Source organism: Corythoichthys intestinalis, chromosome 16, assembly GCF_030265065.1.
Source record: "Corythoichthys intestinalis isolate RoL2023-P3 chromosome 16, ASM3026506v1, whole genome shotgun sequence".
In the NCBI taxonomy this organism is placed as follows: Eukaryota; Metazoa; Chordata; class Actinopteri; order Syngnathiformes; family Syngnathidae; genus Corythoichthys; species Corythoichthys intestinalis.
This window is the reverse complement of record NC_080410.1, coordinates 6,579,737-6,603,288: the sequence shown is the minus strand read 5'-3', so window position 1 is coordinate 6,603,288 and position 23,552 is coordinate 6,579,737. Positions and strand designations below refer to the sequence as shown.

Genomic DNA, 23,552 nt, shown 5'->3' with positions numbered 1-23,552 from the left:
AGGAGAAAATCAGGAATGTCGTGATGCTGACACTCAAAGAAGAAGAGAATATCTGGAGAAAGAAAATGCCTCCAAATGACCCTCCAAAAGACATGATCCCTTGGCCGTCTGGGCCCACCTCAATCCAGTTTTGAAGGTAGTGCAAGAAAGACACCTACAAGTCACAATAATTTTATCAGTTATGGGCCTGCTACACGGTATCGACAAAAAGGACATTTCCCCTCCCTCTCAACAAAGCCCTACTAGTATGGCTTCAAAGAAATAACATGGAATTACTTTGAGGCAAGTCATGCCAAGGGGGCACCAGATGCTGTGGGTGGGGTCCTCAAGAGCTCAGCAGATACAGACATCCCTGATGCTCAGACCTTGTATGACAAGCTGAAAAGTGTCAAACATCTGTCGAGTTGTTCTTCATCTCAGGAAAGGATATTGTATCAAAAAGTGAAGTACCTGCAATAGCTGCCATAAAGGGCACCATAAGAATCCACCAAGCAATCAAGAGGTCACCCCAGCTGATTCATCCAACGAGTCCCCATCATGTGGAAAGACATCAGAAAACACTTGGAGACCAAAAATGATTGAGGTGAAACACAATGGAAACTGGTGTGTCGTTAATTATGACAATAAGGCATAATCAGATGTCATCAGAGAGGTCTAAGGGCACAGTATGAAAGTTCAGTGTATGCACCGCCATGGAATAAACAAGTTCCATTTGCCAAGTACCTGGGATGACATTGGTTCGTTCCATGACTGGCAGGTACTTTGCTGAATATCAGATCCAGAGGCTGTGAACAAGCGCTCTGTACAGATTGAACCATCTGCATGGAAGTGTGTGGCACAGCAAAGTAAAAATTGAGCCATGCCTCTGCAGAAATAAAATTTGTTTAGAGATATGTCTCAGTGGTGTTCAGTTATGTTCATTTGTTTCTTTTCAGGTCAATCATTATTCACTTAGCAATTTACCATCTCATTGTACAGTTCAATGTTTGGCTGACTCAGCAGAATCATCCACAGAGTTAATCTGTAGAATGCCACAATCATGGCTCATTTTAGTGTTTTAGTAGGTTCTGGTAGTTTCCATCTGAAGGGGATAGGACCTCTGGTATATATATTTTAATTTAAATTATTTGATTCATTCAACAATCTTTCACAATTTGTCCACTCTGTCATGCTAGGTCAACCCTGTCAGGTTACTGTCCACTCTGTTATTCTTTATATTCCTAGGAAAATAAAGCATTTTTTTTTCACAAGTTAGCAAACTCTTTGTGCGATTTCTGCATTAACAAGTAAGGGCCTTATAGTATCGGCTGAAAATTTGACCACATATCTTTGCTGACAGATTTTATTAAGAAAAGAACGTAGAATTTTTGCTGATTTTAAGGAAAATCAAATAATTTGCCCTAATTACTATCCAAATACTTTTCCAATTAAACAAAACGTAGGCTGAAGATAAGGACAAAAAACCTTCCTGAAAATATACATTTTATAATCACTATGCAATTAGAATATATTTATTCTGCTTTGAATTTGTCCATGACAGAGTTGACATAATTTGCTGTTTACGTGTACTTTGTCTGCTTGTAGTTGTTATTAAAAATGTGTGGGAGCTTGACCAACGTGCATTCCTAACAGGATAACAGCTAATTGATACTATAAATGTGAAGTTGAATGGAAAATCTCAGCTTTTTGGGGGGCAAGTTGGGAGTTCTCAAAGGCACCGTATATTGATAATGACCCTGTACTGTATATATGACTAGTTTATGATTTCATGTCATCAAAATTTGCTACATTTATTTCTCCTAAGTCATCGTCATTTGATGTCGGAGACGGAAGAAATTCAGCATCAGGCAGGTCTCATAGGATCTCTTCAGTCGTCATCGCTGGACACCGCATCACTTGGGTCATCATATGACTCGACCCACTCTCTTGATTTTGGGTGACGACTGACTTGCAACGCTTTTTTCATCGTGTTGAGGGTTTCCGCCACTTATTTTTTATGTTTGGCTTCCTGGGGGGAAAAAAAAAAATCACAGCAGCATGAAAATATTGGATGAATCCTAATTTTAATTTAATAATTTTTAATAATTTCTTGGTGATCAAATAATAATGCTCCAGTCAAAACAGGAATCTATTTGATGCTATTGTTCCCTCTTCGAATAGGCAGACCTTGATGTTGATGCTGTAGTACAATAGTCATTGTTTTATTGAGATGTATTTGGTACATTAGGGCCTGGCAGGTGGATTGTTTTATATATAGGCTTTATATTTACCCTGTGACAGGCCAAAAAACAACGAGCCAAGGACCTATTTGGTGCTGGGGCCATTTGAATTTACATAATACCTATTGATATAGTAATAAAATCACATGAGTAGATGACCTGCCAGCAAACCTATCTACTTATGACAGGGCAACAAAAACAACAACATAAAAAATGTTGTGCTTCAACAAACAGGCAGTAGAAGTCCCCCTCGTTTATCAACAAAAGTGCATCAAATTTTTAGAATCAGAAAAGCCAGTAAGGGTCTCTACTTACGTCTTTGTAAAACCAAGGTTGCATTGTTGTAGGTTTTCAAAGCTGTCGTCGCTGAAACGATGAAAACAATGAGCCGATTGGGGACCTGTATGCATGCTCACAAAAACTGTCCAAACCTTTGCAGGAGAAGTTTTTTTGGACCACTCAAAGAGTCTCGAGTCTTCCTGTGAGCAATTCACCGCTACACATGGAGATGGCATGACGAATCTCGCGACTAAAACCCAGAAAATGTTTGCAATATATGGCGAGGATAGTGTGGTGCTATATTTCCGTGTTCAGAGTGGTGGCCAGGCTCCCTGGAAGTTACGTCATCAGGTAGCGGTCGGCAGGGCGGCGCGTCCCTCGTTGCTATGGTGTTGCTATGGCCATAACTCAAAAACTACGCGGTCAATAAATTTTTTTTTATGTGACTTTTTTGTGACAGTGAATGATGCATTTAATACAATTCAACCGAGTAAAACACTCAAGAACGAAATCCGAAAAGCTCTTCAGTTGCCCTTTGACTCAACAGCGAGTTTCCTCGTTTATATTACCGCTAAATACACGAGCTTGACGCCAATTTAACGGGAGCTATTTTTTCACGGGAGATTTGGCCAGGTCTGGCAGTGTAGAACATAAGCTGCAACGAATGGCAGTAACTTTATTATATCCCAAATTATGAAAACGATTGAAACCATTACTCACCAAATTCAATCTGCTGACAAATACAGGCAAGTGTGTATATTGCGCTTTGGTCTGCCCCGGTGTGGATAAGGCCTGCTTTTTGTTTTCGCAGCTTTGCAATGCAACCAAAGGCTCTCCAAGCACTCCACGTAAAGAGTGCGCACGATTGGAATAATGGAACGCAGTTTGGGCCGATGATTGGTTCTTGTCAGTGAAGCATCTAGAAGGATATGCTGACTGTCCAAGTGTCACTTTTTTTTTAAAGGACCGATTTCTGAATTGCCCAGTTTACGTACTAAGTTAATCACATGATGCTAATAATTAAATAACCCTCCCCCCCCGCCAAAAAAAAGAATTTCTCCTCGGATCTAATCAATTCACGTAGGTCACCCTTTTTGACTTCAAAACGGCGAATTTTGCCGAAAGGTGAGAGATTTTCATGCCTGAAGTCTGATTGAGTGTAAAAAGCTTAGCTGCCAGCACGTTTGTGTGACTGCGTGTGTACGTCCTACTTTCGGGTTGTGCGCGTGCATCAGCGCCCGCCCCCTTTGTGTTTATTGCACTGTGCAATTCATTTGTGTGTTGCTGATTGTTCTGCAGTCAATTTGCATTGTTTTACATTGGCACCGGTATGCTGTTAACCCTAACCTGAAGTTCAGAATTTTGGACATTACGCTTAATCTTCGCGTTAGCAGGGGTTTAAGTACCGTAGTCAGTGGAGTCCATTTCAACAAATTCCATGCAGTTTGTCATTTTTTGTTAGTTTCCGGATCCTGAGTGGATAAGCTAGCGCGAGTCAATGGTGGTTGAAATTAACTCCATCGACTAATTAAACCCCCGCTAACTCGAGGATGAAACCTTAAGTGAAAAATTCTGATATTCTTTTCATTTAATTATCGGAAGTCAATTACTTGTGATGACATTTTTCTGTTGTCATTCTTATGCAGCAAAGGATAAAAATAGGTAAAAAGTAACCGATAAATTACTTTTAAAGTAACTTAGTTGCTTTAATAATAATCAGTAAAGTAACTACATTACTTTTTGAGGCGTAATCAGTAAATTACTTTTTCATGTAATATGTGACAAGATTAAGTTCAGAGCATTAATGCTCGAGTTCATAAAAACATGAAAAAGCCTGTGGAATTGGTTGACTTGAAATTTCAAGTTCAACCTTTTTTTCCTTTTTGTTTTTAACAGTGCAGTTTCAGCACGTGTGCGTGCTGAAGTCATTTCCAGCTTATGTGGTGATGCTTTTTTATTTGGAATGTTTTTTTCAATATGTGTAAATGTGTCCAAGAAATTTGCCATCATTTTCACCATAAGTGGGATAAAATAACCTGGCATAGGCTAGTTTTGAGTTTTTAAAATTTTATTTCAAACAATCTGGCAAGTAGATAAGGTAATTAGAAAATTAAATACAAAGACAAAACATTAAAAAGCTAACAAACTCCCACGTACATGAAAAAGGGTAGGAAGTATAAACTTGTCAACTTATTAAGATAAAAAATATGAAAGAAAAAGCAAAAATCAAAAAGTCAACAAGCAGAAAAAGACTGGAAAGCTTGCAAACAAAAACAGCATGTTTAACAGGCAAAGTACGCCGACGGCACAGGTGGTTTGCTGCGTGGAGCTGGTGGACACTCTGACGAAAGACGGAATCAAACTTTTAATTAAAACAATCAAATTCAAAATCAAATCAATTACCGTAATTTCTCAATTATAACACACTCTCATGTACAATATGTCCCTCCTCCCCAAAATGTCGGTTTTATTCTCTGGACTTAAGCATTACGTGCTCGCCTCATTTGCTTATATCCATGTGCAGAAAAATGTAGTGCAGTGTTTTCTATAATCATTAGCAGGGCTCCAGACGAACATTTTTTACTAGGAGCCCAGTGACCCCTAATTTAAATCTTTAGGGGCGGAAGCAGAAGATTTAGGGGCGCACAATGTAAATCGACAATCTAACCCTAATTTTTACTGTTTAATACGCTTAAATACGCTCTGGGCTTAGGCCTGCAGAGATCAAACCCATCTAAGAACACTCCCAAAAACACGAGGAGTGTCCAAGTTGCAATAGAAATAAATCTTGAGAATACGACAAACAGTCTAACATCGTTACTTGGGATGTTACAATCATTGCTACTCACCACTTGGAAAATAACAAATATTGTAGCGCAGCGTATATTTCCTGATAGCAGAAACTACGCAAGACAACCAGGGGAACGTGTGCGTAAAGGCAGATTTATGCTTTTGCGTTGCGGTGACGACGTAGCGACGGCGTACACCCTACGTCGTCAGTGAGCATTCGAAGTTCTGTGTCAAGGGAACGCGTTGCTCTGTAGTTCACCGCCAGGGTGTGGCGTTGTGTTTAAACGGTTTTGGGGGACTCTGTCGAATTCCTTTAGTTTTCCTCCGGTCATTGACAGCAATGGCAACGGAGATGGAATGTGTGTATTTGCAGCTGCATCTAATCAATATTGAACAACAAATGTTGTTAATACAAATATTAAAGCGTAAGCGACACACGTTTTCGAATGTTTGAAAACGGCAGTGTTGTTGTGCTGAACCTGAAACAACATTATGAGCTGACCAATCATAGTCCTACAATGTTCACGTCACGCGCGAACGGTCACGCTCTCTTGGAAAGGCCGAGACAGGCGGAGCCTTTTCAGGCGCTCGTTACGCGAGTCTCGCTTTCCCGGAAGTGGCGACAATTTGACCGTCCAAAAAGTCACGAAAGTGAAAGCGTTTGCACGCCTGTATGACTTGGCGTACCACGCGGTCTCTTTCATGGTTTATTTTCCACTATGTATTTTTTATATACAGGTAGTATTATGACGTACCCGACTTACGTAGTTTCACCTTATGATGCCAGGTGTCGTCAATTTTTTTTGTTTTAATGTTGACTTGTTTTGTGAAGCATGCTTTTATTTTGGTGCAGGAAGCATAAAGCAGGTAGTACTTCCGCACGCAAGCGCATGTACAGTGTATCACAAAAGTGAGTACACCCCTCGCATTTTTGCAGATGTTTAAGTATATCTTTTCATGGGACAACACTGACAAAATGACACAATGACAAGTAGCCTGTGTGTAGCTTATATAATAGAGTTAATTTATTTCCCCCTCAAAATAACTCAAAATATTACCATTAATTAGAGGTGGGAATCTATGGGCACCTAACGATTCGATTACGATTCGATTACAATTCGATTATTGATGCATCACAAACAAACCATCCCCCCCGCCCCGCTTTTAATTTTTTGTACACTAGTTCCAAAATTGTTCAAAAATCCTCAGGCTAAACAAACTACTATTTCAGTATCAAGTTAACCTTTAAAAACAGTAAATAAAATACTCAAGTCCCCATTCTGTATCGGCAGCTTTAAACTACATTCAATTAATTTAATGTTGTAATCAACCGTTAAAGTTTTTAAAATTGCTCCCGTTATTCCATAATTTCCCTTCTGTCTACTTTCGACGTGAAAGTTTCAAACTGTTTCATCATTTAAAGGTAGATTCAAGTCAAGATTTTGCAGTTTTTTTTTTTTTTTTTTAAAGATAAAAAGTAATTAGGTTCGCTACCACACAGCCTTCTAGGGAAGTCTACTGCTTTAAGACCCATATTGCTGTTTACTAGTGCGGGAAAGTGTCATTTTGCATCTAGTTCTTGGTACAGTGGGGCAAATAAGTATTTAGTCAACCAATAATTGTGCAAATTCTCCCACTTGAAAATATTAGAGAGGCCTGTACCTGTCAACATGGGTAAACCTCAACCATGAGAGACAATGTCAAAAAAAAAAAAAAAACAGAAAATCACATTCTTTGATTTTTAAAGAATTTATTTGCAAATCATGGTGGAAAATAAGTATTTGGTCTATACCAAAAGTTCATCTCAATACTTTGTTATGTACCCTTTGTTGGCAATAACGGAGGCCAAACCTTTTCTGTAACTCTTCACAAGCTTTTCACACACTGTTGCTGGTATTTTGGCCCATTCCTCCATGCAGATCTCTAGTGCAGTGATGTTTTGGGGCTGTCGTTGGGCAACACGGACTTTCAACTCCCTCCTCACCACGTGGCTTCAAAGTGATAACAAGAACGGGGAGCAAAAATCCCAGAACCACACGGGAGGACTTAGTGAATGACCTACAGAGAGCTGGGATCACAGTAACAAAGGCTACTATCAGTAACACAATGCGCCGCCAGGGACTCAAATCCTGCACTGCCAGACGTGTCCCCCTGCTGAAGAAAGTGCACGTCCAGGCCTATCTGCGGTTCGCTAGAGAGCATTTGGATGATCCAGAAGAGGACTGGGAGAATGTGTTATGGTCAGATGAAACCAAAATAGAACTTTTTGGTAGAAATACAGGTTCTCTTGTTTGGAGGAAAAAAGAATACTGAATTGCACCATACCCACTGTGAAGTATGGGGGTGGAAACATCATGCTTTGGGGCTGTTTTTCTGGAAAGGGACCAGGACGACTGATCTGTGTAAAGGAAAGAATGAATGGGGCCATGTATCGAGAGATTTTGAGTGTAAATCTCCTTCCATCAGCAAGGGCATTGAAGATGAGACATGGCTGGGCCTTTCAGCATGACAATGATCCCAAACACACAGCCAGGGCAACAAATGAGTGGCTTCGTAAGAAGCATTTCAAGGTCCTGGAGTGGCCTAGCCAGTCTCCAGATCTCAACCACATAGAAAATCTGTGGAGGGAGTTGAAAGTCCGTGTTGCCCAACGACAGCCCCAAAACATCTCTGCTCTAGCGGAGATCTGCATGGAGGAATGGGCCAAAATACCAGCAACAGTGTGTGAAAAGCTTGTGAAGAGTTACAGAAAACGTTTGGCCTCCGTTATTGCCAACAAAGGGTACATAACAAAGTATTGAGATTAACTTTTGGTATTGACCAAATACTTATTTTCCACCATGATTTGCAAATAAATTCTTTAAAAATCAAAAAATGTGATTTTCTGTCCCCCCCCCCCCCCCACCCCACATTTTGTCTCTCACGGTGGAGCTTTACCCATGTTGACAATTACAGGCCTCTCTAATATTTTCAAGTGGGAGAACTTGCACAATTAGTGGTTGACTAAATACTTATTTGCCCCACTGTATATGATATAACACGGCCGCCTGCCATTTCACATCTAGTTCTAGATATATGTGATATCTACCGTAGCCGTATATTGCCGTATGTTTGTAGCAACTAGCAACTGGCCGCTGTTTGTCGCGGCTGACGGCCACAGTCAGGTATTATTGTTTTTTGTTTTTTTTATCTAGCGGCTTGAGTTGAACAAGCTATTTACTCTCTGTCCGTTCCTCATTGCGTCCTGAAGACCGCGCTGTTTTATTTCCGCTTTACCTGGTATATTTCAATAATAGGGATTTGAATGTTTGTGAATAGTTCTCGAATCTTCCACGGCCCAATCGCGAATAATCTAAGAATCGGAAATTTCGCACGCCTCTACCATTAATATCTAAACCCCTGGCAACAACAGTGAGTACACCCCATAGAAAGTACCTACATCTCTAAATGTCCAAATTGAGTACTGCTTGTCATTTTCCCTCCCTCCAAAATGTCATGTGACTCGTTACAGGAGTGCTGTCAGCATTGCTGCAGAGGTTGAAGAGGTGGGGGGGTCAGCCTGTTAGTGCTCAGACCATACAACACACTACATCAAATGGCGTACCGCACGCAGGCTATTTTTAGACCGTGACATCGCATCGTAAAGCGGAAGTAAAGCCGAAGTGGGACATGATAGACCCACCCTCGCATAGACACAACGTAATTTGTGCTACTTTTCTCCGGTAATCTTTCAAAAACGAACACGCCGATCACGCATTGCTTTTTTGGAACTTGTAGAAATGACTAGACATTACGACACATGAACGATGTTTTCTTCATACGTTTCCGGAAACCAAAACCTCAGGAGGAAAAAATGTGAAGACTGAATCAACTTGCGCAGAATTTAACACCAGATCGGTGAATCCATTCACATTTCATATGCAGTAAACATTATGTTGGTTTGGCATGGTCTTTCAGAGGACAAAGAGGTAAGCCATTTTTTTTTTTCACTTAACGTTGTGCCATACTGCTTCTGACAATGAATGACCTGAAAAGAATTACAATGGTATCTGACTGCCACTGTTACCGTTTCTGTTATATATAAAACAACTTTAGTAAGGGGGAAGTGTAAATAAATTATAGAATTAAGATGTGTTATCAATGAAAAAATTAAAAGTGTTCGTTGGCTGTCACTGAGTAGCATTTGCGATCGCTACACAAAGCTAACTAAATTACCCCCAAGAACGGTAAGAGATGTAGGACAACCAAAGGATATATAAGAAAGACAGGGCTGATGGTAAAGGATAGCTTGTTAAAACAGGAGAATGTCATTGTCAGTCGCGTCGATAAAAAAGCTAAAGCTATGCTTAGGTCGGCTCGTTTTTTTCGTCTTTTTCAGCCTTCGACACTATAGCCATCTCTTTAACTGGACATTTTTATGTTCTTCCACATCTTTGCCAGTCAATTTGGCACCAGGCACATCATTTTCAGAGAGAATTGGTAGGTTTAGCTCTGTAAACATCTCTTTCGTACACGATTTCCATTCATTTCCTATTAGGGACAAACGGTGGCTTGTCCCTACTTAGCAACAGTAGCTAATGTCATGAATATTAATGAGCAGAAGTGACATGTTGCTTGCGGTACGCCATTGGTGTGCATGGCTGTCACCCCAGGTGGAAGCCTCTTCTGAAGACAGCACACAAGAAAGCCCGAAAACAGTTTGCTGAAGACATGTCAACAAAGCACATGGATTACTGGAACCATGTCCTCTGGTCTGATGAGACGGGCGGGGGCCGACCCCGCCGCTGGCTTAGCGGCGACTGCTTCTGTTGTATTTTCCCATGGCAAACCAGCTCGTTACATTACCACCAACTAGTGGATTTAACTGCGAAGGAGTTTGTCAACAGCAACAAAAAACTCCGCAATGTTACTGGTCGCGCATGTGCTAGCAGATGAAAAAAATACTCTCACTGGATCTGGTTTTAGTCGCAAAATGCGACCATATGGTCACAGTCTGGAGCCCTGATTTGCATTTAATAAGGTATTTACAAATGAAAACTATTATTTCACAGGCTAATGTTAGCTGTGGCTTCAACCCACTGTGACCTGCAAATCAAAAGGCTGTACTAGACAATATGGCAGATTTTCACAATTTCGATTGCCCTCCAGTAATACTGCCCGCACCCCCGTTCATAATGATTTCTTTCGGCCAAGAGTTCCCAGTATACACCCAAATTTTCATAGTGTTATTTACTGTGTGTGCTGTTACTGCATGTGATGTCATACGTCACCCGATAATGTAATGTCACCTTTAGGAACAAAAGCAGCTGGAAAACTGGAAACGGGGATGTTGTTTTCCTGCTTCGTGAAGTATTTCTCATCCAGACCGGCACTGTAACTCATTCTGTTTGTGAGAGATGCTCATGTTTTTTTATATTGAGATTGAGCATTATTTTTCTGTTGTCTCAACTCACGCGCGCTTGTGAATAGGGTCCTCTGTAGCGGCAACTTTCATCGCTTGATGGTGATAGTGTGCCTTTCAGGGACAAAGAAAATGACAAGATACGGTGAGCGCTCCGAGTGGCAACGGCGACTTCGCTTACTCGAGGTCCTGCTGATAAATTCTCTGAAGGCTCTGGAAACCTCTCAATTAACTGCTTCTCGTTCAGCTGCTTGTTCAGAAAATTGATCACTGACAAAGACAAGACAAGTTGTCAGATTGCTGCTGACCCAACTGAAAATGAACACTCCTCACAGTTGTTGTTGGTCTGTAACAACTCCTTGCTTTCAGCCAGCTTCTGCAAACTCGCATCCAGCTGCTCCTTCAGATTCGCAATCTGACAAACAAACACACGTACATAGGGGAGACTTGCAATTAGACACAGATTTACATATGAATACATTGATGCAGACCTATTTACATGTACAGTGGTACCTCGACATACGATCCTTTAAAGATCCGACATAAAATTTGAGGGTTCACTTGCTTATTTTCCCCCCTTCTGTCAATTCTTGCATGCTATCCTCATTAAAATGTGAAACCCTATTGATGTTTGGATGGTTTTAGCTAAAGCAGACACTTTTTTTTTTTTATTTCTGTGATTTTGACAAAGATCAGATCACATTGGATTGGTGATTTTATGCAGAAATGTGAGAAACTCCAAAAGGTTCAGATACTTTTTCATAACACTGTAGACATGTTTTCTTACTTTGTATATCTGAACTTTAATTCTACGGTGTGTGGACGACCCATAACCATCTGTGAAAGGAACTGCTGACGCATATGCAGTCAACATGCACGTGTGCCGAATGCACGCAGCACACGCAAACACGCACGCATGCGGCAATAAACCGTGCGATTAATTGACTTATTGCATATCGCGACAGGCTTAACGTCTATTGTTGGATAGTATATTCATATTATACGTAAAGTACATAGCTGTAAACTGGTTCCAGAGATGTGTAGCATCCGACTAATTCATAATGCTGTTCCTGGGGGAGGGCAGGGGAGCAGCGTACATCTCCATGGCTGCACAGGCAATCTCTCCAATCTTTCCATTAGCCTCACTGTAGCAATGCTAACATTTTACAATGTTTAATATAGATGTGTTATGTGTTTCCTTATTTTGTATGTCTAACCTTTAATTCTACGGTGTGTTGATGACCAATAAACATCTGTGAAAGGAACCGGAGTCTCATATGCAATCAACACACATGTGCGGAGTGCACGCAGCACATGAACGCACAAATGTTAGCACGCACGCGCGTGGAGATAAATCGCAGCTAGGAAAACCACCGCCCTCCTTTTCATTTACCGTGCGATTAATTGACTGATTGCATATCGCGACAGGCTTAGATAGACGTCCACTCATGTGGTTCTTTGAATATTTCTGCTATGAAATTTGTCACTAGTAGACGTTCAATCCATTTGAATTGGGAGGTTTGACAGCAAATGAACATTCTTTCATTCCCACTTCAAATAGAATGGACTATCCCTCTCAATGGCAGCCAATGAGTTAAGACACTCAGAAAATTTGCACAATTTTTAGGTCAACAATGGTGCTGAACAGCCCTCTTACGCAAACACAAGCAATTGAGACCCGTGCTGTCGCAGCAGCCACGTCGTGTTGTATCGCATCGATCTGCGTTGTTGAATGCCGCAGCGTTGTCTCATTGATTGCATGTGACTTGTCTACCTGCTCGTCCTTAGCCCGCACTTCTTCCCGTGTCGATCTCAGCTTTGCCGAAGTATCCTTCACGACCTCCTCCTGCGCCTCCAGCGCCTCTTTCTTAATGCTGTTTTTCTCTCGCAGAACTCTCACATCGTCCTGAAACTTCCTGATGATATCGTTGCCCTGAGAACGCAGCAAGCGTCAGGTACCACAGAATAATTTTTTTCAGTTTATATTAGATATCTGATTGACAGTCGGCAATTAACGAGGACGTGCGCATTCAGATGTGACCACGGTGCTTTAGCAAGAACTTGTAAGAGCTTTAAATGACAAGCAATATTACTAACCTTCTTCACATCGGCAGACAAAAAGGCAACCTCCGAATTCAGCTTTTTCACCAGAGCATCTTTGCTCTCGATCATCTCCTTGAAGAATTCCCGAAGAGAAACAAGTGTGACGAGAAGGGAAGCGATACCAGCCTCCTACTGCCGGAGGTCATAGAGCTAACCTTCAGCATCTCCTTGCTTTGTTTCGTTTGCTGCTCCTTGTCCTGGACCAAGCGCTTGAACAGGTGCTCCTTGTTGTCCAGCGCTGTGTTCAGAGAGGCAATCTCATGCTTCAGTGAAGCTGTGTCCCGCTTGGCGCACTGGCGCTCCTACACACAAACCCAAATACACCATGACCTATGCCAAGCAAACACGCCTGGGACCAATGGGGCCAACTACTCTCAAATGTTCTGAAGTTGTCAGGTTATAGATGCTGGACAGAAATCCATACTTACCCTTCTCTCAAAAACGTTTTGGACTGGGCCTGAAATTTGATGATAAATCCAAAACGCACACCAACCTTTACACGTTACTTAATTTGACCTTGTGAACATGTGGGATTGTCTAAATTAGAGGTCTCCAAAGCAGTTTTTGTTCCTACCAATTGAGCATAGACAGTTGAACCAATGAGGTTTCTCCTATGATCAGCAGTACCTGACTGCAATCAACTGGTTCCACTTGTAAGACACCGGATTAGTGCAAAGGTGTCGTCTTGTTTTGGTGAAATGAAATCCTGCACCCTCTGAGATACCTATGTGGAGTAGTTTGGAGACCTCTGTCCAAATGTTCAATACAGTTAGTCCCTGAGTTACGAACGAGTTCCATACCTATGCTGGCGACGTAAACCGAATTTCAGCGCAAGTCGGAATTAACCCTTTAATTACTCCAAAATAACCATCCAAAAAGTCCAAAAGTATGATGTTTTGTTTAATGATGGAAGATACTAGGGGTGTGACATCTTTGGCACCGCACGATTCGAATCGATTAAGATTCAGGGTGCTACGATTCGATTATTGAACGATGATCACGATTATTGATGCATCATACATTACTGATTGATAAGGTAGCCAACCAAATTTGTGTGCATTATTTATTCAAAATATCCTGATGATTCAACAGGAACGGTGGAAACATGCCCATAAAAAAAAAAAAAAAAAAAAAAAAAAAAGCTGCTCTTAAACGGTTTTTTTTTTTTTTTTTTTTTTAATAAGAAAGTGCAAAAACATTAACCACTTTAAAGGCAGTACTTATTTCTCCACATGCCTATACAACACACAGCTGAACTTGAGATGCTCTTTTTCACAAGATGGTGCAAAAACATTAGCTGTTTCAAAGGCAGTACTTACAGTATCACAAAAGTGAGTACACCCCTCGCATTTCTGCACATATTTAAGTATATATTTTCATGTGACTGACAACACTGACAAAATGACACAATGAAAAGTAGTCTGTGTGCAGCTTGTATAATAGAGTTGATTTACCCCCCCCCCAAATAACTCAAAATATAGCCATTAATATATAAATCCCTGGCAACAAAAGTGAGTACACCCCAATGAGAAAACATACATCCCTAAATGCCCAAATTGAGTACTCCTTGTCATTTTCCCTCCAAAATGTCATGTGACTCGTTACAGGAGTGCTGTCAGCATTGCTGCAGAGATTGAAGAAGTGGGGGGGTCAGCCTGTTAGTACTCAGACCATACGCTGCACTCTACATCAAATTGGTGTGCATGGCTGTCACCCCAGGAGGAAGCCTGTTCTGTAGACGGTGCACACTTCGGCATCAGCAATAAAATAAACCACACATTTCCAAAGATGGAGGATGGACAGTTTCTTACTCAGCTCTAAGTAGCAATTTAGTTTTGTTATGTTTTCAGTTGAATTTGGCAATTTTTCTTATGTATTACGATATTTGTTTATTGCTTTTCGTCTCACTGCGAAGAAAGAGGAAATGACGATCGGCCCGCCATGACATATACGTATGTCATCAGCCCCGGGATTGAACCGGCTGCTTTCATACATGCCGCCTCCCGGCTAATACTATGTCAGTTGGAAAATTGCTTTCAGACATAAGGGCAGGCACCAGTTTAAATCCCGGGACTTGTTGTCACATTAGAGTGAAGCCATCCCTGACTCCTCTCCCCTCTCAGCTGAGGGCATTACGGTTAAGGCATTACATTAAGGCTAATTCACGAGACAAATAGTTAAGCAACAGAGGTTTAGCAGGGCAGATAAACATACTTTTTTTTTTTCTTTTTTTTTAACTCTGCAGGCAGGGGTGAGGAGAGGGCATGGATGGAAGCTATCGTATCGTGCTGCGGCGTGTGCTTCCACATTTGGATGACAGAGGGCACTGTCACAGTAATTATGGCTGCGGTGCTTGGGAGGCACACGCATTACTAACATAATAACAATCACCCTGGATAAGGGCACTTGCTCGGTTAAGAGCCCGGGCCAGTGCTTGAGCACCACCTGGCATCTATCGTATCTATATGACATATAATACATGTTTTTAGATAGCTATTTAGAGATTTTGGGTGTATTTAGGGGTACTTAAAGGGTTAATTCTGACTTCCACGGAAACTGGTTACGTCGCCAGCGCAGGATCAAAACTCGCTTATAACCCGGCGGGGACTACTTGTATACTGTAAATATTGGCACATTGCGGCCAACTTCATGCCTAAAATCAGCAGGAAAAGGCACCAGGCCACCCGTAAAAAGTTGTTGCCCAGTTCAGTCAGTTACTGTGTGCAGCAAGTTTTTAAAAATTTTACATTTGTTTCTTTGCAACAAACCCTTGAGCTGACAACAGCGCTATGCCTGCGACTTGAGGACCTCTCATCTTTTGGGTTGCAGTCATAGCCAGTGGCGGTCTTGGCTACTTTCACGCCCTGGGCGAACCACCCCATCAGCCCCCCCCCCCCCCCCCCCCGACATCCAAACTAGCGGATTTTTTTTTTGTTTTTCTTTCCTCGAGGGCGCTTGTGCGCCCCCAAATAGATTGCGCCCTGGGCGGTCGCCCACATTGCCCATAGCAAAAACCGCCTGTGGTCATATCACACAAGGCTTTAATTTTTTGGCTGCGAGAAAATGAAAACGGGCATTCAGGGCTACTTTTAAAAGTGTCTTTTTACTCACATTTAGTGAATTTTTGTCTGATGTATGTAAGTGTTCCATCTGCAATTTTCCTCCAACTGTATATGATCTCTATATATTGTATCCCCCTTACTAAATGGCGACTGTAAATGAATGTCTAGGCCAATACATTTCTCTTTAAAAAGTGCTCATCTGAACTCTGATACTCGTCGACCTACCTCCTCCAGCTTGGACGTCAGGTCACTGATCGCGGCCTCGTTTTTTTGCTTTATGTCTAACAGACTGCTGCAATTCGCCTCCAGTAACTCAATGCGGTCTAGCGTCGACTTGTGAGTGGTCTCCTGTTCTTGAAATTGTTGCTGCATCTGTTGAATCTGCAGCTCCAAGCTTTTCTGTGCCTGTGACGCGCCACCACCAGATGGTTAATCATCAATAAACAAGACAGCATCAGTCGTAAAGGAGCAGGGCTTTACCTTGGCCGACATCGCCCTCTCAGTCCGCAACTCGTCGGCATGACTGCTTCTCCAATCCAAGCACTGACGCTCCAACTCTTTGCTCTTCTCAGCCAACATCTAATGACACATAAAAATTTGAGCCGGGCGGTATACTGAAAATTTACCGTTACTGAAATTCTTCACGATGACCGACGTGATTTTGACCATGTCTGTATATTCGGTAATTTAATAAAACAAGAAAATATAGTCTTTTCATCCCGCTTTGTGTTGTTCGGCTATTTTCATTCCCCTTTAAGAAAACAGTCAGTGTGCTTATGCTTGAAGTCACGTGGGTATCAGGAAATAAAACAGAAGCCCGGTAGGCTAACGCTACAAGCAAAGGTGATGGATATACTGTACAGTGCCTTGCAAAAGTATTCGGCCCCCTTGAATCTTGCAACCTTTCGCCACATTTCAGGCTTCAAACATAAAGATATGAAATTTTATTTTTTTGTCAAGAATCAACAACAAGTGGGACACAATCGTGAAGTGGAACAACATTTATTGGATAATTTAAACTTTTTTAACAAATAAAAAACTGAAAAGTCCTGAGCTGTCACGGCTCTTGGTTTGTTTACATTCTCCGAAGCCGGGGGGCAGGGAAATGATAAAAGCCTGACTAACTGCGGAAGCATAAAATATCGTATATTTATATACTTACATAAAAAGAATATCTATATGCAGTGGGGAGAACAAGTATTTGATACACTGCCAATGGGAAAACCCATTGGCAGTGTATCAAATACTTGTTCTCCCGACTGTATATACAGTGCCTTGCAAAAGTATTCGGCCCCCTTGAACCTTGCAACCTTTCGCCACATTTCAGGCTTCAAACATGAAGATATAAAATTTCAATTTTTTGTCAAGAATCAACAACAAGTGGGACACAATCGTGAAGTGGAACAAAATTTATTGGATAATTTAAACTTTTTTAACAAATAAAAAACTGAAAAGTGGGGCGTGCAATATTATTCGGCCCCCTTGCGTTAATACTTTGTAGCGCCACCTTTTGCTCCAATTACAGCTGCAAGTCGCTTGGGGTATGTTTCTATCAGTTTTGCACATCGAGAGACTGACATTCTTGCCCATTCTTCCTTGCAAAACAGCTCGAGCTCAGTGAGGTTGGATGGAGAGTGTTTGTGAACAGCAGTCTTCAACTCTTTCCACAGATTCTCGATTGGATTCAGGTCTGGACTTTGACTTGGCCATTCTAACACCTGGATACGTTTATTTTTGAACCATTCCATTGTAGATTTGGCTTTATGTTTTGGATCATTGTCCTGTTGGAAGATAAATCTCCGTCCCAGTCTCAGGTCTTGTGCAGATACCAGCAGGTTTTCTTCCAGAATGTTCCTGTATTTGGCTGCATCCATCTTCCCGTCAATTTTAACCATCTTCCCTGTCCCTGCTGAAGAAAAGCAGGCCCAAACCATGATGCTGCCACCACCATGTTTGACAGTGGGGATGGTGTGTTCAGGGTGATGAGCTGTGTTGCTTTTACGCCAAACATATCGTTTTGCATTGTGGCCAAAAAGTTCAATTTTCGTTTCATCTGACCAGAGCACCTTCTTCCACATGTTTGGTGTGTCTCCCAGGTGGCTTGTGGCAAACTTTAAACGAGACTGTTTATGGATATCTTTGAGAAATGGCTTTCTTCTTGCCACTCTTCCATAAAGGCCAGATTTGTGCAGTGTACGACTGATTGTTTTCCTATGGACAGACTCTCCCACCTCAGCTGTAGATCTCTGCAGTTCATCCAGAGTGATCATGGGCCTCTTGGCTGCATCTCTGATCAGTTTTCTCCTTGTTTGAGAAGAAAGTTTGGAAGGACGGCCGGGTCTTGGTAGATTTGCAGTGGTCTGATGCTCCTTCCATTTCAATATGATGGCTTGCACAGTGCTCCTTGAGATGTTTAAAGCTTGGGAAATCTTTTTGTATCCAAATCCGGCTTTAAACTTCTCCACAACAGTATTTCGGACCTGCCTGGTGTGTTCCTTGGTTTTCATAACGCTCTCTGCACTTTAAACAGAACCCTGAGACTATCACAGAACAGGTGCATTTATACGGAGACTTGATTACACACCGGTGGATTCTATTTATCATCATCGGTCATTTAGGACAACATTGGATCATTCAGAGATCCTCACTGAACTTCTGGAGTGAGTTTGCTGCACTGAAAGTAAAGGGGCCGAATAATATTGCACGCCCCACTTTTCAGTTTTTTATTTGTTAAAAAAGTTTCAATTATCCAATAAATGTTGTTCCACTTCACGATTGTGTCCCACTTGTTGTTGATTCTTGACAAAAAAATTAAATTTCGTATCTTTATGTTTGAAGCCTGAAATGTGGCGAAAGGTTGCAAGATTCAAGGGGGCCGAATACTTTTGCAAGGCACTGTAAATGTTCATACTTGAATTCTTATTTTTTATATATTCTTTTTTTTATATACTTAATGTTTAGACTGCATGTACAATTGTTAAATATGTTAAATTGAAAGCTGGTGATGTACTAAAAACACTTGGAATGACCTAGTCTTGAATTGTGCTACACAATAATAATTTTCCTTGCCAAAAAATTAGCACCGCTAAGTATTCTCTTGTGATGTAAAAACACTTTGAATGACCTAGTCTTGAATTGTGCTACACAATAATAATTTTCCTTGCCAAAAAATTAGCACCGCTAAGTATTCTGCCTCTCGCAAACAATACTCCTGTCAAATTTTAAAATAGCAGACCCAGAATTACAAAATCAATACTAAATATGAAATGACGATGAAATCATCATCATCAAAATGAAATATAAAGTTAAATATAATAAAGAGAAACATTCACTGAACAAATACATTCATTCGTCTTCTGAACCGCTAAAACTCAGTCATAAAGGTCGCGGGGCTGATGGAGAAATAATCAAACTGCTGTGTTTCACTGTATATCCTAATCATTTGTAAAGCACACAACAGCTCTGGATGCTAACAATCTCTGTAATTATATTGGAATAAGTATGATCACACAGTAGTTTACCATGAAGATCAGTTTCAAACAAAACTGGAGTTCTTGACAGCTCTCCTTCTGTCACTAGACGAACTTGCCACATGAACACTACTGGTTTTGTCCTGCTCTCGTCTTGTCTGATCATCTTTCCTGTTAATTTTGTTTTTGCTGCTTGTTTTGAGAAATATCCACAGCGCTGTCTTGCTCATTCATCTTCCTCTCAGGTTCAGATTGAAAGGGCTGAACAGATGACGTGTTTATGTCGCTAGAGTCATACTCTGAAACCCAGCACCGCAACCGGTTGACATCACCGCCCGCAGTCCATTGCGACGTCAACTACAATGGCGACCGACTAGTAAAACTAATTTTACAAATTTTATACAAACGCAAACATCAAGAGGGGTTTTAATATCAAATTATTATAACTCATTCCAACATGTATCTTTTAAGAACTACAAGTCTTTCTATCTGTGGTTCGTTTTTAGCAGGTCTGGACTAAAGCAGGTTTGCACTAAAAAAAGAGAAAATGTTGTAATGGAAGCCATATGTTGTTCAAACATAAAACAAACATTTTTACTTACGTGCTGGATGAGGTTTTAGGAATTTAATTGACATAAATGTATTTTTATGTCCTTTTTTATTTGTTTTTTCTAAAGGGATATACAAATCTCGCAATAATCGTCTTCAAATGTTGTATCGGGATTGAGATCGAATCGAATCAGATATGAGGCAATACACACTCCTCGTATGCACTGACAGCAACCAAGTAGAAGAAGAAGCACCCACTAAAGCTATGCTGATATAACTTGTTTTTGGCATTGGAAAAGAGCATATGTCTAGGACTGTTTTTTTTATTTGTCGATGAATGTTTGTTTACAGGGCGTTTGGGGTTAAATATACATTCTGTTGAGCATGGTTTATTTTGTGCCAGATCCTGCTGATTCTTTATTGTGGCTTACCTATGTTCCAGGATTTATTTGGGCTAATCTGCCACCTGACTGGACTCGTAATGGACTTGGAGACTTGGCCAGAGTTGTACCTTACTTTCAAAAGCAATTGTTATTGGCTGTGACCACACTGTGCCGTGCTAATCTATTATGTTTTTTGTGTTCAGGTGCTTTATGATTTACAAATCAAAAGACATCAAATCAAATTAAGCAAAGTTTTTTAGAGTAAAATAGAGCGACACCATGCTAATTTGTCTTAGCTTGTCAATGGTCAATCGGTAAACTTGAATTATACAGACATAACCAAGAAAATTATACATTATGCGTATTAAATTATAAAATACATGAGTGCCTCAACGATTAATCGATTAACTCAAGTAATTCGATTAGAAAAAAGATTCTAATCAAATTTTGCTGCTTCGAGTATTCGTTTAATTAGTGGTTTGTTTTGAAAGCGTTTGCATTTAGTTTGATTTATTTGGTTGGATACAATGCCCTCTAGTGGCAACAGTGAATATGGCATAACTAATTTAACATGACTAAATCCAGCTGCTCCCTGTTTAGACCAACACAAGATATAGGTAAGATTTTGTTTGAGCTAATGTTTTTTTCTGCGTTCGTAATTTAGTTTACAGATATATTTAGCCATTTTTTGTGGGACTATGTGATTGAAGGATTTGTTAAGGGCATTGTGTAAAGGGCATTGTGTAAAAAAAAAAAAAAGTTTGCATTTTATAGCATTTAAGCTAGCGGACTTTTGCTATGCAAGTTAGCCAATTGTTAGATCCTTGTTTATTTTCATACCATTTGAGGCTAAGCTCAGGTATTTTAATATATTTTAAAATAAAAGTGCAATTCTGCATAGTTTTAAAAAAACAGTCCGGAATTTTATTTTCTGTTCTTATTTAATGCCTTTTTGAAAGTGCAATCTTAGCAAGCCTGTTTTCCATCCGTTTTCAATGAATTCTGCAACACATTGAATGTTCCTAATCCGATTACTCTATAATTCGAACTAGTTGATTAATTAACTAAGTAGTTGCTAGATTAATTGACTACTAAAATAATCAATAGCTGCAGGTGTAATGTGGACTTAAACCAACCTGCTTTGTGTTGTAGAGATCGCCTTTGACTGTCTGCAGTTCCATCTCCAGGCTTTCTTTTTCTTTCTGAGACATATAAAGAAGACAACATGACATCCTGCTTCCCCATCTTCATTCTTTTTGTGTGACAAATTCTGACACATTACAGAAACAAAAATTGAGAAGCACCCAAAAACTGGCTTAGGGCGCTTTCACACTACTAGACCAAGAGGACCAGAGTCCGGTTGGAGAGAGGACCTCGCAACAACACTTGCAAATGAGTTGCTGAAAAAGTTCATCATTCACACTGTGCCAACAGAACTTTCCAAGTGGCATCACGTGGACAAAAGGCTCACTCATTGATTGGACGAATAGAAGAGGAAATACCTCCCTCCTGGAGCGTAGAGCGTCACAGTGTGGTGCTGTAATGCCGCACTTAATATAACATAGTATCATAGCATGTTAAACTATCTTTTATTTTGCAAAATAAAAGATAGTTTATAATATAACCAACGATCTGTATTATGTGTCAATTTTTGTTGACTGTTTTGTGAAGACGTTTTTATGCATGTAAGTTTAACAAAAAAAAAAAAAAAAAACAATGTAGCACAGTATAGCAAGTTGCCGCTGGGTCGCTCCCTCCCGACTCAATGCGAACTGGAATATGTAAAAAAAAATGTATAGGGGAAATTTAAACCACAAAAGGAAACCGCGTGGTACCCAAAGTCACACAGGTGCACAATCGCTCTCACTTTCTTGAATTTTTGGACTGTCAAATTGTCGCCACTTCCAGGAGAGTGAGACTCCCGAAATGGCTGCCCCGAGATGCCCCGCCTGTCTTGGCCAGTCACTGTCACACAGTACGTTTAGCAACAGCATGCAAAACACAATTGCCACATTAGACTCCGATTCAGTGTATAAAAGCAAGTGCTTAGCGCAACAACAACATCTGGCCATGGCTAATTGTCTGTCATCTTGCCATTGTAAATTCTGAATAGCATACGCGCTGTGTGAAAGCGCCTTTAGTCACGTGGTGCAATATGGGTGCTATTGCCTGCGCGAGCATAAAGAGGCCCATTGTCTTTGCAGCGATTTGCATGAAGCACTAAGGACCCCCACGGTCTAACTGCATATCACCTTGAGCAAGGACAGACAGTCCGCCATGTAGTCTATCACATCCTTGTCCGAGGCCTCTGTGACCCTCAAACGAAGTTCCTCAACTTTCCTCAAGAGGTTGGTCTTCATTACGCTCAGGAAGGGGCATTTAGGCTGGATGAAGGAGAGCAGCAGTTGGAACCTCCGGAGCAAAAGGAAAAAAAAAAGGCTAAACCAAATGCATGGAAGCAGCAGGAAGTGTAAACAACCATCGATTTTGCCCTTCCCTTACATGAAACAGCTTAAGCAGTTGTCTATTGTATTTTGAATTCCATTATATACATCTAAACATATTTTGTTTACTAGCGACTTTAATTTATTGGAGAGGTCACTAAATCCCAAGTAAAAGGGTTCCAGTCACACGAAAAAAAAAAAAAAAACTCCTCATTGGGGCTTGGCAAAGTCAAAGCATTGACTAATGGACAATTTGGGTCAACACCTAATAAGCACTATTTTGTATTCATAATGTGCAGGTATTACATTAAGTATATGTTTCAATTAGGCCTGTATAATATATCATTTGAACATCGCCATAACAATGTGCGCATGCGCAATAGTCACACTGAAGGACGTGCAATTGTTTTTTTGAACATGTAAACTTTTGTTTTACTTCATAAAAACAGCAAGTGTGCAGATCCTGGATCCCTTTTATATACAGCAAGGCTGGATTAAACAGCATTATATAAATTAGAGATGTCCCCGTTCCGATCGCGCCATTTTTCAGAGGAACGGAATCAGGTGAAAAGGATCGGGTTGAATTAAAAAAATATATTCATGCTTTTCTGCTTCATGCTCGTACAGCGCCACAGACTCTCACCCTCCCTCCTGCTAAGCACTGCAACCAAACTTTCTTGGCCAGCAGTGCAGCTGGCGTTTGGTACGTAATGTTAACAGTGATGGACAGGTTTGTAGCCTTGATCTGGCCAGAGGAGCCTCGGTAGCACTACGATCAATGGCACAAATGTGTTAATTATCGTTAAACTTGCAGCCCAGTCATACGTCTGCTGTGGCAACTTAATGCGTAAG

At 40.8% G+C, this 23,552-nt stretch overlaps 1 protein-coding gene across 1 annotated transcript in view; it reads right to left on the bottom strand.

The window, feature by feature from the left end:
- Positions 1-4,564: 4,564 nt before the first annotated feature.
- sass6 (SAS-6 centriolar assembly protein) overlaps positions 4,565-23,552 on the bottom strand; it is a 35,856-nt gene continuing 16,868 nt past the window's right edge. Inside the window, exons 7-18 of the mRNA XM_057817087.1 lie at positions 22,509-22,668; positions 21,393-21,458; positions 16,335-16,433; positions 16,080-16,259; positions 12,948-13,094; positions 12,787-12,864; positions 12,464-12,622; positions 11,023-11,104; positions 10,871-10,959; positions 10,742-10,803; positions 10,577-10,671; positions 4,565-4,839 (exon numbers count right to left, since the gene is read on the bottom strand). Coding sequence (XP_057673070.1) covers positions 4,781-4,839; positions 10,577-10,671; positions 10,742-10,803; positions 10,871-10,959; positions 11,023-11,104; positions 12,464-12,622; positions 12,787-12,864; positions 12,948-13,094; positions 16,080-16,259; positions 16,335-16,433; positions 21,393-21,458; positions 22,509-22,668 — 1,276 coding nt within the window. The 3' untranslated portion in view covers positions 4,565-4,780. The remainder of the gene's footprint in view (positions 4,840-10,576; positions 10,672-10,741; positions 10,804-10,870; positions 10,960-11,022; positions 11,105-12,463; positions 12,623-12,786; positions 12,865-12,947; positions 13,095-16,079; positions 16,260-16,334; positions 16,434-21,392; positions 21,459-22,508; positions 22,669-23,552) is intronic.